The 12549-nt window shown below is 46.7% G+C and overlaps 1 protein-coding gene across 1 annotated transcript; it reads right to left on the bottom strand.

Annotated features, from left to right (window-relative positions):
- Nucleotides 1-335: 335 nt before the first annotated feature.
- PRDM14 (PR/SET domain 14) lies at nt 336-11521 on the bottom strand. Its single transcript, XM_065398296.1, has 7 exons — nt 10966-11521; nt 10614-10670; nt 10362-10519; nt 9754-10024; nt 7566-7768; nt 4639-4740; nt 336-563 (listed from the first exon to the last, which is right to left on the bottom strand). The coding sequence occupies exons 1-7, from the start codon at nt 11519-11521 to the stop codon at nt 336-338; spliced, it is 1575 nt and encodes a 524-aa protein (XP_065254368.1).
- Between the last annotated feature and the right edge of the window lie 1028 nt (nt 11522-12549).

Raw genomic sequence — 12549 nt, 5'->3', positions numbered from 1 at the left:
TAAACATGGACTTCACTGGTTTTACAAAATGCACCTGGTAACAACACAGCCAAGGAGTTTCTGTACATCATTCTGGACAGTCCATGGAGACATCACATTGGAAGCACAAAAACGTTCATGGTCACACTCACATAAGACATTTATCTGAGGGGACATGCACCCCTGTGGAGGTCCCAGCACAAGGCCAAAGCACCACTCAAGCCATCCATGAGGGGATGTAAATGATGCCTAGGCCCTGGGCTCTTCTCTGGCACAAGGGTGAATTTCATCTTCTGAAACGTACACACCAAACACATCCACACAGCTACACGCAGCTCCAAACGCAGGGCTGCTGGCTAAAGAGCGGCGTGGAACTTCATATGGAATCGGAATTCCTCCTGCTCCAGGAAGTTCTTGCCGCACACGGTGCACGTGCAGCCTTTGTCCTTGCTGTGTGTGCGCCGCATGTGGCTGTCGTGGGCCGCATGGGAGGCAAAGGCTTTGCCACAGTGTCTACACTTGAAGGGCTTCTCTCCCGAGTGCTGGCGGATGTGAGTGCGCAGGATGCTGGAGGCTGTGAATGCCTGAAGAGGTGGCCGGCATGGAGAGAGGGAGAAAAGAGTTTAAAAGCAGTTATACAATTGTCTAGAAAACAGTCTCCTAAAGGCTCCACCCCCACCCAGCACTGAAGACACACATAGGAAGGTTAGCATGATACTGAAGCATTAGTCAACCTGTTCCGCATCAGAAGGGCAACAGAAACTCCATTGCTGGAACAGCCCTTAGATTATTCTGCTCATTCAGAAATGAAGCCATAGAAGCAGGACTCTCAGGGGCTGATTCCCATGTCCCCTACCCCAGTGAGCATAGATCAGAGCTAACGCCACCAAAAGTCAGTGGACTCCTTACACTAGCGAGGGAAGAAAATCCGGCTCACTGGTTATAATGAAAACATTTCTGACTGGAAGACACCAGCATATATTTTCCATGTGTCAAAGGAGGCTGGGTCAGGTCAATAATGTCTTTAATTAGCTGTGTATTTATTAGATTTTACCCCAGTTCCCTTGTTCCAGTATTTGTTTTCAAGAACTTAACCCACACAAAAGAAATCTAGTTTTTATTTCTGTAAAGGGTCTCATTTAAATTCATAAAAGCAAAGAAATGATTGGGTTACCACTGCTAACGCTGCCTTTTTGGTACTCACATATAAGGGGTTGGAATTCAGTGGACCAGAACTAAGGGGACTCATTTGTCTCTTTTTTTTTCTTAGCCTAATTAATTTTGTTCCTTCTCTACCACCCAACATTCCTTACTCCTTTCCTTGAAGGAAACAGCTCCCAACCCTGCTCTCTCTCCCTTACTCACAGAACATGCCTTCAGCACATTTACACATTCTCCTACCCTACTACTATTCTTCATGGAGGTTGGTGGGAAAAGGCACCACTGCTGTTTTCTGCTCTAATGAGATCTTAGCTGTCCTCCTTAACATACAGCAAATAGTGCCTCAGGAATCCAAACAGGGCATGTAGACAAGCAACTGACAGCAGGGGAGCACTTCTAACAGACCAGCAGGATCAATTGAACATAACAAATAACTACCCTTTCACCCACCCACAAGAATAACATTGGCTATCTCCTCAGGTGCTATAAATCGGTGTAGCTGCATTACCCACAAATCCCTTCTTCACCTAACCACCAACAGCCATTGCTTTCCAAGCAGAGCTGCACCTCTAGGTCATTTGATTTGATACTCAGAGTGCAAAGGAACTTGGGGGTACATATTATACAGAGAAAGGAGGAAGGGTCTTGTTGTTAAGGAACAGGACTGGGTGTCAGGTAACCTCAATTCTGCATCAGTCTCTGCCACAGTCTTCCACTGTCACCTTGAGCAAGTTACTGAATTTCTCCATGCCTCACTTTCCTCATCTGAAGGCTGCAGCTGCACTGGCTGAGCCGGAAAAAGCAAGGTTACTTTGGAGCAGTAGCAGTAAGTTAGGGGAGGCAAGAGAAATTATGAGTGTTTAGGAGGAGCAACTAATGTTCTGGAATGGTAGAGAATTAAGAAGAGAGACTTGCACCACCTCAGAAATCTACTGGCAACTCCCTGGGAGAACTGCATCCTACAGTCTGAGAACTAGTGATCTCTAGCCATGTCTACACTAGAGACTGTCCAGCGGCATAACTGTACCAATGCAGCAGCGCAGCTGTAAGATCTCCTGTGTAGATGCCAACAGGAGAGAACTCTCCCATCCCCCAGTGAGTGGTGATAGCTACGTCAGCAGAAAAGCATCTCTTGCCACATCAGAGTTTCTGTCAGTGTAACTTATGTCGCTCGGGGTGTGTTTTTTTCTCATATACCGATAAAAGTGGTAATGTAGACATAGCCCTAGTCTGATCTGCCAACAAGAGACTCACTGGGACTCCTTTTGGGACTGCCAGAGCTCAATGCTGAAAGAAGTCCAACACTACACAGAAAGATCTATTCCCTCACTCTGGTAGAAGCTCTGCCATCTGTACTCATAACCAGCAAGTTAAGGATGAAATTTCACTTCACACAAGAGGTTGGGGTGCCAATGTCTGGGAGAGCAGAACACAGACAAAACCCACCCCAAGGAGTTTCGTTGCTGCAGCGGGAGACAGTCAGACCACTACACCTGTTTGCAACAATTTGTATACAAAAGTAACTTCTCATTAAAAGTATATCAATTATTTTAGCTGAGACTTCTGCAAACCACGGACAGGACAGACTGTCCCTGAGCATCCTGAATCCTAACAATGTTCATGTAACATTTCAACCCAGATGCAGTTCTGCCCAGAGCAGATCCTTTACATGCAGCTGTCCCCATTCCGTGTGTAAGGAGCAATCAGTTGCCTTCACTATCCTCCCCTTCCCAGATGCCATTGGCAGACGTGCCCTGGGTCCAGGGCATGCTAGAGGAAGGGGTAGGAACCAAGCAGGTTGTGAGGAGGTCAGGGATGGGGAAAAGAGTTGGGGAGAATGGGTAAGGGCTCCTCTCCCCAGTCCCACACAGGTTAGGCAGAAAAGCAATAAAGCCAGACTGTATCTCTTCCACACAGCTTCTCAGGAGGTCCGCAGAGTTGCTGCTGCCAGAACAGGATAAGGGATGGGAGGCCGTCAGGAGCAGAGAAACTGTACGTGGAGGGGCCTGACCTCACATAGATCCAAAGGCGCTGGAATGCTCTTTATAGTGGGGGTGCTGAAAGCCAGCAAAACTATTCCCAAACTTTTTACCTCGTGCCCCCTTACCCCTGACCGTGCCCCCTGCCCCTCCAAGCTGAGGCCGGGAGCAGGGCCAGGCCTCCAGGAGTGGGGGCAGGGATAAAGGGGCCAAGGCTGGGGCCACAGCAGAGAGCAGGCACGGGGCCAGGAGTGGAACCCCAGACACAGGGCCAGCAGCTGAGACCCAGTGTGCGCAGCCGGGACCCCACATAAAACCTGGGGGTGCTGCAGCAACCTCCACACTCCTACTTCCCGCGCCTATGCATAGATCCCTGATCACCAAATTTCAGTTGCCTATTCCGTGAGACACAAACCCCACACACATCCTGATGGAACAATAGGAGAGGAACAGAAATTTCCTCCCTAAAGCTTCCTTCCATGGGTTTTTCCACAAAAATGTATTATCCAAGCTCTGATTTGTAACAACCCTTCCTTCTAGCTGCATCTTTGTCATATCAAGCCATGGAAGGAAGTGGTTAGATTATTAGCAGGAGCAGTATTAGAAGCTGAGGTTTTTAAACAAAGCTACACAACACATGTTTTCTAATTGGCTCTTTCAAAGAACTGCCTGTGTACAGATGCCTCATACAAAACTTTTTCACTTCATGCATCTGATGAAGTGGGTTCTAGCCCACGAAAGCTTATACCCAAATAAATTTGTTAATCTCTAAGGTGCCACAAGGACTCCTCATTGTTTTTGCTGATACAGATTAACACGGCTACCACTCTGAAACCTTAATCATGTGAGTAATTTTTACTCACATATAGCCCCACTGACTTCAATGTAAGTATTATTCATATGAATAAGAGTTGCAGGATCAGGCCTGTGGAGCAGACCAGTTACTCATCAAGTAGTGCTAATAAGCTCAATTACTACTTGATGCTGAAGGGGAGCCAATAAGGACCCATGAAGTGGTTCAAACCATACATTTCTATCTAGGTATTTACCATAGTATCTCAGCCCCTCACAAGCATTGATAGATTTAATCCTCATACCTCCCTCCTGTGAGGTAAGGACCTAATATTAACTCCATTTTGCAGATGGAGAACTGAGGCACAAGGTAGATGAACGGTCTTGCCCAAGGTCAAACAGGAAATCTGTAGTTAAAGGTGGAACTAAACCTGAGTCCCAGTCCAGAGCCCGAGCCAGAGAACCATCCTTCCCACACCACTTCCACTTTCTTTTTTAAAAACAGTTCTCATTAAGTAAACAAAGTAATAATTTTAGCCAATTTGTGGATTCTTTTCTTTGGGTGGTTTGAAAAACCTATAAAAAGAGGCTCATAGTACTTGAAGTAGAAAAAATAATTAAAAAAGAACTACAAAGAAAAGCACCCGGTCACACTGTGCAGTATTGAAAATCTACGGGTAATCTATGGGAGAAAGCCAGCTCTGAAGAGGATTGGATTTTCCTTTACCTTGTTACAGTACACACATTTGTAGGGCCGCTCTCCGGAGTGCACCCTCATATGTTTGTTCAGGCTGGAGGACTGTGAAAAACTCTTCCCACATACTGAGCACTAGAAGGAAAACAAAGTTAACACAAACACACAATAGCTAAGGATTTCCTGTCAGAGCACAAGCCAATAACTGTTGAAAATGATAGATGTGTGTGTGTGTGTATGTGTGTGTGTGTGTGTGTATCTACACACACACACACACACTTATAAATCTAACTAATACAATTAATTTAACTCGTAAGTGGCAAAATGTTTTAATGTATATTTATTAGAGCTGGTCAAAAACAAATGTAAAAGCATGGGCAATTTCCAAGTTGTTTCCACTTTGTGGGGTTAAAAATGGACCCATTTTACATTTTTCCAAAAAGGTTCAATATTTTTAAATTAAATTTTAATAAAAAAAATTATTGAAATTGTTTGTTTACGAAAACCCGTGTTTTTGGTAAGTGAACATTTTTCTGCCACCATTTCAATAATGGTAGTGGGGTAATAAATATTGTCATTAAAAAACAGTCACAAAAAATCCAAAAATATATTTTTAAATTTTCATTTTTGAAAAAAGACCATTTTTATATTTTAAAAAAAATTGTTCATACATTTCATTATACTATCCAAGGCTCAATCCTAAGAGCATTCGGTCTTCAGAATTCCTACCCACATAGTTAAATTGAAAGATCACTGCCTTCCTTTTAACAAAATAAGTAATAATCTGAATAATGTGGTGCATATTCTGTAGCTGCCTGTGATAGAATAGAGCCCAATTCAAAGCTTATTGAAGTGTATTGAAAAACTGGCATGGACTTCAACATGAATTGTAATTTTCAGTTACGATTTGCGTGAGTGAAATTCTCATCCATGATATTAAATAAACTCAGCCAGGACTGGTGATGACCGGAGTAATTTTTAAAAATAAATTAGAAATTTTAAACAATATATGGTCTCAGTATATACCCTTTGCATTAAAAACATACTCTGACTTAATTGAATGTAAAGTCTATGCACAATGGATTTTTCATTCTGCTGATTTGGCTTGCAATATTTTTCTCCTGCATGCAATTCACATTAAATGTCTAAACAGAAAGAAAGACATTTCTGTTTAGACATTTAATGTGAATTGCATGCAGAAGAAAAATGCATAAGAAAGAAAGAAAGAAAGAAAGACCATGACACAACATTCCAAAACTTATTTAATACACTCACATTTTAATCTAAATCTCTAATCCCTATTTCTAAATCAGTGTGAAACTATTACTGTACTGTTATTACATTGAAATATTGCTGATCTAGCTATAACAACCTTCACTGGGAAGTTCACTTTATTTCAGAAGGAAAAGGAAATAAAATAGTCAGGATGATATTTCAGCTCATATGAAAGTAAGAGGTTGTTGAAATATTACATATTCTGTTGTGTCACATCAAAATTCGGAAGGTTATCCTGACTGAGCAGGTATGAAAATTCCTTGTTTTTACATTGCCAGTGCATCTGAGAGAAGCCTATGCCTACAGAAGGGTATTTGGTGGAGACTAGCCAAATATCACAACATAGATTTGCTCCCATAACAGAATAGTCTAGATATTTAGATTTAAACCTTTGCCACCTTTCTATTTAAAGTATCTAGCTGAAATGAGGAGAAAGCAGAGTCCCAAAGCTACAGCTAGAGTCTCATTGGATACAAACACGCAGAAATCATGGGAAGCCCCTGAGTCAGGAAATGTAATTGTCTGTGATGATACAGATCGGTGCTAGTATTCATAAGGAGGATGGACTGTTTCCTGGTAGGATCATCTCTGTAATCCTCCGTGCTGCTTGCTCTCAGCCTCCAAACAGACAAATCATTAACCTTATAATATATCCCATGACAACAGTTCAGACAACCACTACGACGGTTTAGAATAATGTAGGAACGAAAGTGAGCTGGCGGACACTCTCGCTGACTCGAGCGCTCAGACTTTGCTAACTGGGACAAATATAATCAGCAAGAGAAAAACGCTCAGCCTCATAGAGAAACCCCTGAACTCCTGTTAACATCGTCCTACTTTTCCTTTGCGTGCCTGTGGCTTTCGGAGCAGCAGGACTTCTCTGCTGGGGCTGCAGCCTCCTCGCTGCCGGGCTAGCCGGCGGAACTGTCCTTGCTAGATTGGTTTAATTCAGAGCTGCTGGTGCCAGCTCAAACTTTAACTCCCTTCTGCTCAAGAGGGGAGGTTTTAGCGGAACAGAGCTGGGAATTCAGACAGAAAAGTAGCAAAACAGTTTACAAACCATGGTAACCCTTAAAGGGATACGTGGTTGTAAATTAAAAACAACTAACCTCCCCACACACACCCCTCTTGCCCATAACAGGATGGATGCTATTCAAAGTCAGGCTTGTCCCACCTTTTCTCATACTCTGACCATCATGGACTCTATATGTTAACAGTGTGAAATGTTTTATTCTTATCAATAAGTATCCATGCCATGGAAACCTGGCCGGGTATCTAAAATCACCGTTTATTTCGTTGTCTAGTCCTCTCCAAATGCACCTCCCGCTTGTCTTACTGGGAAGGCACTGACTTCGCTTTCAGATCTTGTCCATTTCAAACTACCCCAGCATTGGGTGAGTTCACATTGTAATGGGAGCCCCGTGGAAAGCTGCAGGTACTTTCATGGTGTGGTCTGAATTGTACTAGCACGTGATATGCTTTCAAGGTGTACATGTTCTTTAAATGTCAGCATTTAAGCATCCTAGAGGGATTGTAATTTACAACTGTCATTTGGGATTGAGGGGTCTAGGACAATTCATTGGTTTTGCTCCTAGATTTCATATAGGAACCATCACCCAGTGTGTGAGAGGAAAACTTGGAGAGGGGAACAAAACACAACAAAACAAAACAGAGGCAATCCTTACCTTGTGAGGTCTGTGTTTCTCATGGACATGAAGAATATGGATCCTCAGTCTGTCTCTCTTTTCAAACGATCGGTTGCAAAGATGGCAAGGAAATTTTCTGTCTCCTTGATCTACGCAGCGAGTGTATTTCAGATGTTTGTCTCTGTAGTATTTGTAGGCAAATACCTTGCCACATCTCTCGCATTTGTAACTCTCCCCAGATTCTGTGCAACACAAGGGAAAGTGCCATCACTTAAATACTTGGAGGTAAATAGCTGTCAGTTTCAAATGTCACTGTCTTTCAGAGCTGGAACCCAACCAAGGAGAATTGTAGCTTTTTAGAATTACAATAATTGTAAACAAGAATTACAACATAGTTAGAAAAATACAATGGAGTTTACAAACTAGATTGAAGTCTGCTAAGCACATTCCTGAATTTCCTTTTTGTGGTCTTACATTTTACCATATTTACAAGAGTGTGGCGCAGACAAATATTTCTTGAATGAAATCCTGGCCCCACTGAAATCACTGGGCGTTTGCCATTGACTTCAATTAGGTCAGGCTTTCACCCCTTCTGTCTTTACCTCTAAACGGAGATCTCCATTCCCTGTCTGAATGCACACCCCGACGTAAAACAACTACTGCACATTAATATCTGACAAAGCAAACCTGACTTTTGCAACATAAAACAGCCCCCCTACCCATGATAAATCATTGGTTTGGTTATATACTTACTAATATTGGTACTGGCAATGTGTTTCATTTTCCACTTAAAAATAAATTTGCATATGTTGCTTGAAGTTTTAAAAGTAATGTCAATTATGTACTACACAAGTGTGTGTTTTTGTTTTCAGACTCAAAGTTTCTACTGTATTTTAAACAGATCCTAACAATTTCCTTAGTTTCCTCCGTATGACAAAAGTATTTCGATATCAATTCCTCCCATGGTTACAAATCCAAAACAGTCAAGCCTTAAAATGAAATCCTTTGTCAGGGTTAAACAACCTTAGAATGACAATTACTAGATACTCAGAGGTCCACAGAATCACTTTGTGTTGTTATTGCTGCAGTCAGCTGAACCATTCTTCAGTGATTCTGTCTCCCTGATGCATTCATATAGTATCATTCTAACATATGTATATATATATGAATGCAACATGTTTTCTATAGAATACAGAGTTGCTACCTAAAACTGATGTCTTTTATTTATTCGCTTTGGAATCCTGTCTTCCCCACAAGACAGCGTCTTCTCTGACACCACATCTTTCCTGGCACCATCTGATTACTGTGTAAACCGTCTGCCTCCTTTATGAAGAATGTGAATGTGAAAATTACAACTGAAGATCAAAACGGTATGAAAATGTGTGTGGGCAAGTGAGCCAGAATGTTTAAATATAAATCTGATTCAGGGCCCTCTTTTGCCGATTATAGCCAATGGGGGAATTTTGCCACTGATTTTAAAGAGATCAAGAACGGGACCATATTCCCCAAACATGAGTTACTTTAGTTTCCAAGTTCTTTGCGGGCAGAAATCACCATTTGCAAAACACTTGAATTTTATGTGCTAAATTACATCTTTTGTTCACAATACAAATTCCGAAAGCAAATTAAAACTAAGACTGCTACCCCGAAGTAAATGGCGTGAAGTCTGGGGAGCTGGCTGTTGATTTTGTATCACTGTTTTGCGATCTGAGTCGGTTGCAAATGTCTTCAAACAGAGAAGTTTTGCGCCGAGCCGGTAGCTACCCTGGTCATAAATATTCAGCCTTCTCAGCACCTCCGGGGAATTTCTGCCTCAGGATTTTAAGATTTGAACAAATAAGTAAAGGAATGGAAGGATGGGTCCTTTTCCCTGAACTTTAATTGTCTTTAATCTAATGGTTCTATTTAAACTAAATCGTGTAGAAAGTTTCCGCCCTGAATTGGAAGCAGAACCCCTGAAAAGGTTGGAAAAGGCTTAATTTATTTACCGGAGATTGAAATTCATGTAAAATAAATGGAAATAGGCAATAGAGATTCTTACACAAATGGAATCTGCAACTCACTTGAAATGGTCTTGTTCTAAGCAAAAGCGAAACGAAACATTCAGAACACAAGCAGCTCTGTGATTATAATCACAACGAAATAATCACTGGCATTGATAAAGAATCTACCGGTCCACAGAGAAATGGGAACAACCCTTTCCACAGGGCTCTGTGCAGGCACTGACCTTCTGGCTGTTGCTGGGGTCCCTTTCCTTCTGTCGCCCCTTTCAAACTGATGGGGATGCCCAGGAACTGCAGATAACAGTCTCCATACCACACCAGCAGCTCCTGGTTGGGTAAGATTTCTTTGCAGCTTTCATAAAATATTTGGCCTTGGCACTGAATAGCTGTCAAATTCTGCTCCTCTGGGAACCGGGCACAGTTTACTAAGGACATCCAGTTTCCCGAGGCTCCTTTCCCATCTATAAAATGGCTCAAGCGACCATCTTCGAAAATCTGGATAAAACATGGGGAAAGAAACCTGTCAGGTTTCTTAGCACTTTGGGTGTTAGAAACCTTCCCCCGTGTAACCCGTTTGTACACAATTTACATGGATCCCTGCACCTATAAAGCCTCTATGTGGGCAATCAAACATGTCCTTGCTCTTTGGGATTCCTCATTCAAGTCAATAGAAAGATTATAGTGGGGGCTGGATCAAGGCTTTGATTATTTTCTTTCCATGTTTCTGCAGGCGTTGAGGACAAAACCACCACCCCGAGTAGCAAGGAGTTAAAGGGCCTTTTTCGGTGCAATGACCGAGCCAGTGTGATGTCCTAGGGGTGAGCCCATCTACCTCCCACATCAAGGAATTGTCATCGTAAATCTTGATCTCGCTGGTGTTGACCACTTTGCCTTGGAAAGGGCCGAAGCGGACGCCCCTGGGGATGAGGTGGGTGCAGAACACCCCCAGCTGCAGAACTTCCCCGTGCAGCGTCTGCAACACGGACAAACCTGGAGGGCGAGAGGAAAACAGAAATACAGACGATCTAATCAGGAGCTCAGCCGAGCGCGTCCTAATGCACCTGAGCCCTGGGGTCCCACCTACCTTCGGGTAACTGGAGGGACTCTCTGTCCAGCAGCGGAGCGTGAGACTCAGCATCTCCTGCGAACAGAACAGGAACCCCCTGGTTAGCCCCCAGGCGAGCCGTTTGTACCACACACACATTGCACTGGACAGCTGCGGGCAGTGAGGGGGGAGCCCGGTCCGGCTGAGCGGAATGGTGTGACCCTGCCGCCGGGATGGGCTCCGGGCTCCCAAGAGGCGATTCCTCGCTCGTGAGCTTGGGTCCATGCAAAGGGCCGAGCAGCGTGCGGGGGTTGGACTCAGCAAACCGAGACGGGGCCAATAGGCACGCGCACCCCCGAGGTCACTGACACGGCCCCGGGGTCTGCCTTACCTGGGCTGGCAGCTGGGCCCCGCAGCCCCGAGGCGGCCTGCGGAGCGCCCCGCACCGCCCCGTACAGCACGGCGCGCAGATCCTCCTGGCTGAAGCGGTATGGGTGGCAGGGCTCGGCCTGGGGGCTGGGCCGGCTCGCGGCCGCCGCTCGGCCCTTCCTGGCGGGGCCGGGAAAGAGCTCGCCCGCCTGGCTGGGCAGTTCCGGGGGGCCCGCTGGCGGGGCCCGGCTGCTGCAGGGCGATGCCTGCCCGGAGAAGGAGGGCCAGGGGGACGGGGTGCTGCAGAGCCGCTCGCCCTGCAAGGCCGAGGGCCGGGTCAGAAAGGCCGGGATCGTGGCGAAGCTGAAGGGGGCCAGAGGCGGGGAGGTGGCGAGCAGCCTTCCCAGGGATTTGAGGGGGTGGAAGAGGTCGGGAGGGCGCCCCAGCGCCTCCAGGTACTGGGCGGGGGGCAGGAGAGGCGGGTAATAGGCGGCGATGTCCCCCGGGCTGGTCCTGAGGGTCTCTCCCGCGTAAGTCTGGTCTTTGGAGGCAGGATCCCCGGCTAGAAACAGGGACATGGCTGGAGCCGCAGGTGAGAGGAGGGAACCTGTGGGGAAGGGGAGACACCACGTTACACGGAGCGGCCCCGCCCGCTGCAGCAGCCGCGCTCTGCCTAGGGGAGAAGAAAAAGCGACTTTATAACCGGGGCCTCCGGCTCCTTTCTACATGGGGGCACATGGCTGCTGCTAGGCCGCCCAGTCTGCGGAGCAAGGGAAATACCCAGCGCCTGCAGCCCGGCCCGGCGTGTGGCACAGCTGATCTAAGTGCTTCTCCTCTGCCCCTCAGAGCCTGCCTGCCTGGGCGCCTCTCCCCTCCAGCCAGCCGGGCAACTCCCCCATGGGCCGCCCTGGCTAGCGCTGGGGAGGGGCTGCTGTTAAAGCTACCTGTCCAACAGCCGCGGTGAGCCAGGTGGGGGTGAAGCAGAGGAGAAGAGAGGAAAGAAGGAGGGGTCCTGCTCAGGGATGACCCCAATCTCCCTGAGCCTGATCTCTGCATTGGGGGTGACCCCGGAGTGGCACCGCCCAGGGCACTGAACTAGTCAAAGGCGACTAGCCCCATTTCCTCGAGGTTACAGCCCAGCCCCAGCACCGAGAGCAACCAGCCCTGGCCACCGCGTACCCCCTGCGGCTGTTCAGCCAGATCAAGGATACGAAACGGGGGTGGGGGCTGGGGAGCTGGGAAAGGGGAATCTGTGGGGAAGAGCGGCCGGCTGGCAGGTGAATCTGCGCTCAGGTCGCAAACGCCACCAGGAGCCGTGCCAGGCTGGGGCTCCTCCATACACAGCCCGCCAGCCCTCAGGGAAGTGGATCGGGCTTCCCACCCTGATTGGGAGCTGGGCGCTGCATTGGGGGCTCCAGCCCCCGGCTCTTCCCCAGCAGATACCCCCCCCCCCCCAGTGGCATGTCCCGCTTGAGGGCCCAGAGCAGCTAGTTTGTAATCGGGCTACAGACCCTGTCCCTCTCCGCAGGGCAGAAGCGAGGCCGAGCCGGCAGGGGAAGGAGTTGGGGGGGGGGGGGGCAGGGGGAGTGGGGAACCTCCTTCTCCC

The sequence above is a fragment of the Emys orbicularis genome, chromosome 2, assembly GCF_028017835.1.
Source record: "Emys orbicularis isolate rEmyOrb1 chromosome 2, rEmyOrb1.hap1, whole genome shotgun sequence".
NCBI classification, from domain to species: Eukaryota; Metazoa; Chordata; order Testudines; family Emydidae; genus Emys; species Emys orbicularis.
Note: the sequence above shows the minus strand (reverse complement) of the source record. Positions and strands in the feature narration are given on the sequence as shown.

What these genes read in the sequence shown, in the direction of transcription:
- PRDM14 (XM_065398296.1), bottom strand. Translation starts at nt 11,521, where the DNA reads ATGTCCCTGTTTCTAGCCGGGGATCCTGCCTCCAAAGACCAGACTTAC. An exon ending in ACCCCAGCAACAGCCAGAAG is followed by an intron (nt 7,769 to 9,753) that starts GTCAGTGCCTGC and finishes TGTGTTGCACAG; the next exon opens with AATCTGGGGAGAGTTACAAA. An exon ending in AGAAACACAGACCTCACAAG is followed by an intron (nt 4,741 to 7,565) that starts GTAAGGATTGCC and finishes TTTTCCTTCTAG; the next exon opens with TGCTCAGTATGTGGGAAGAG.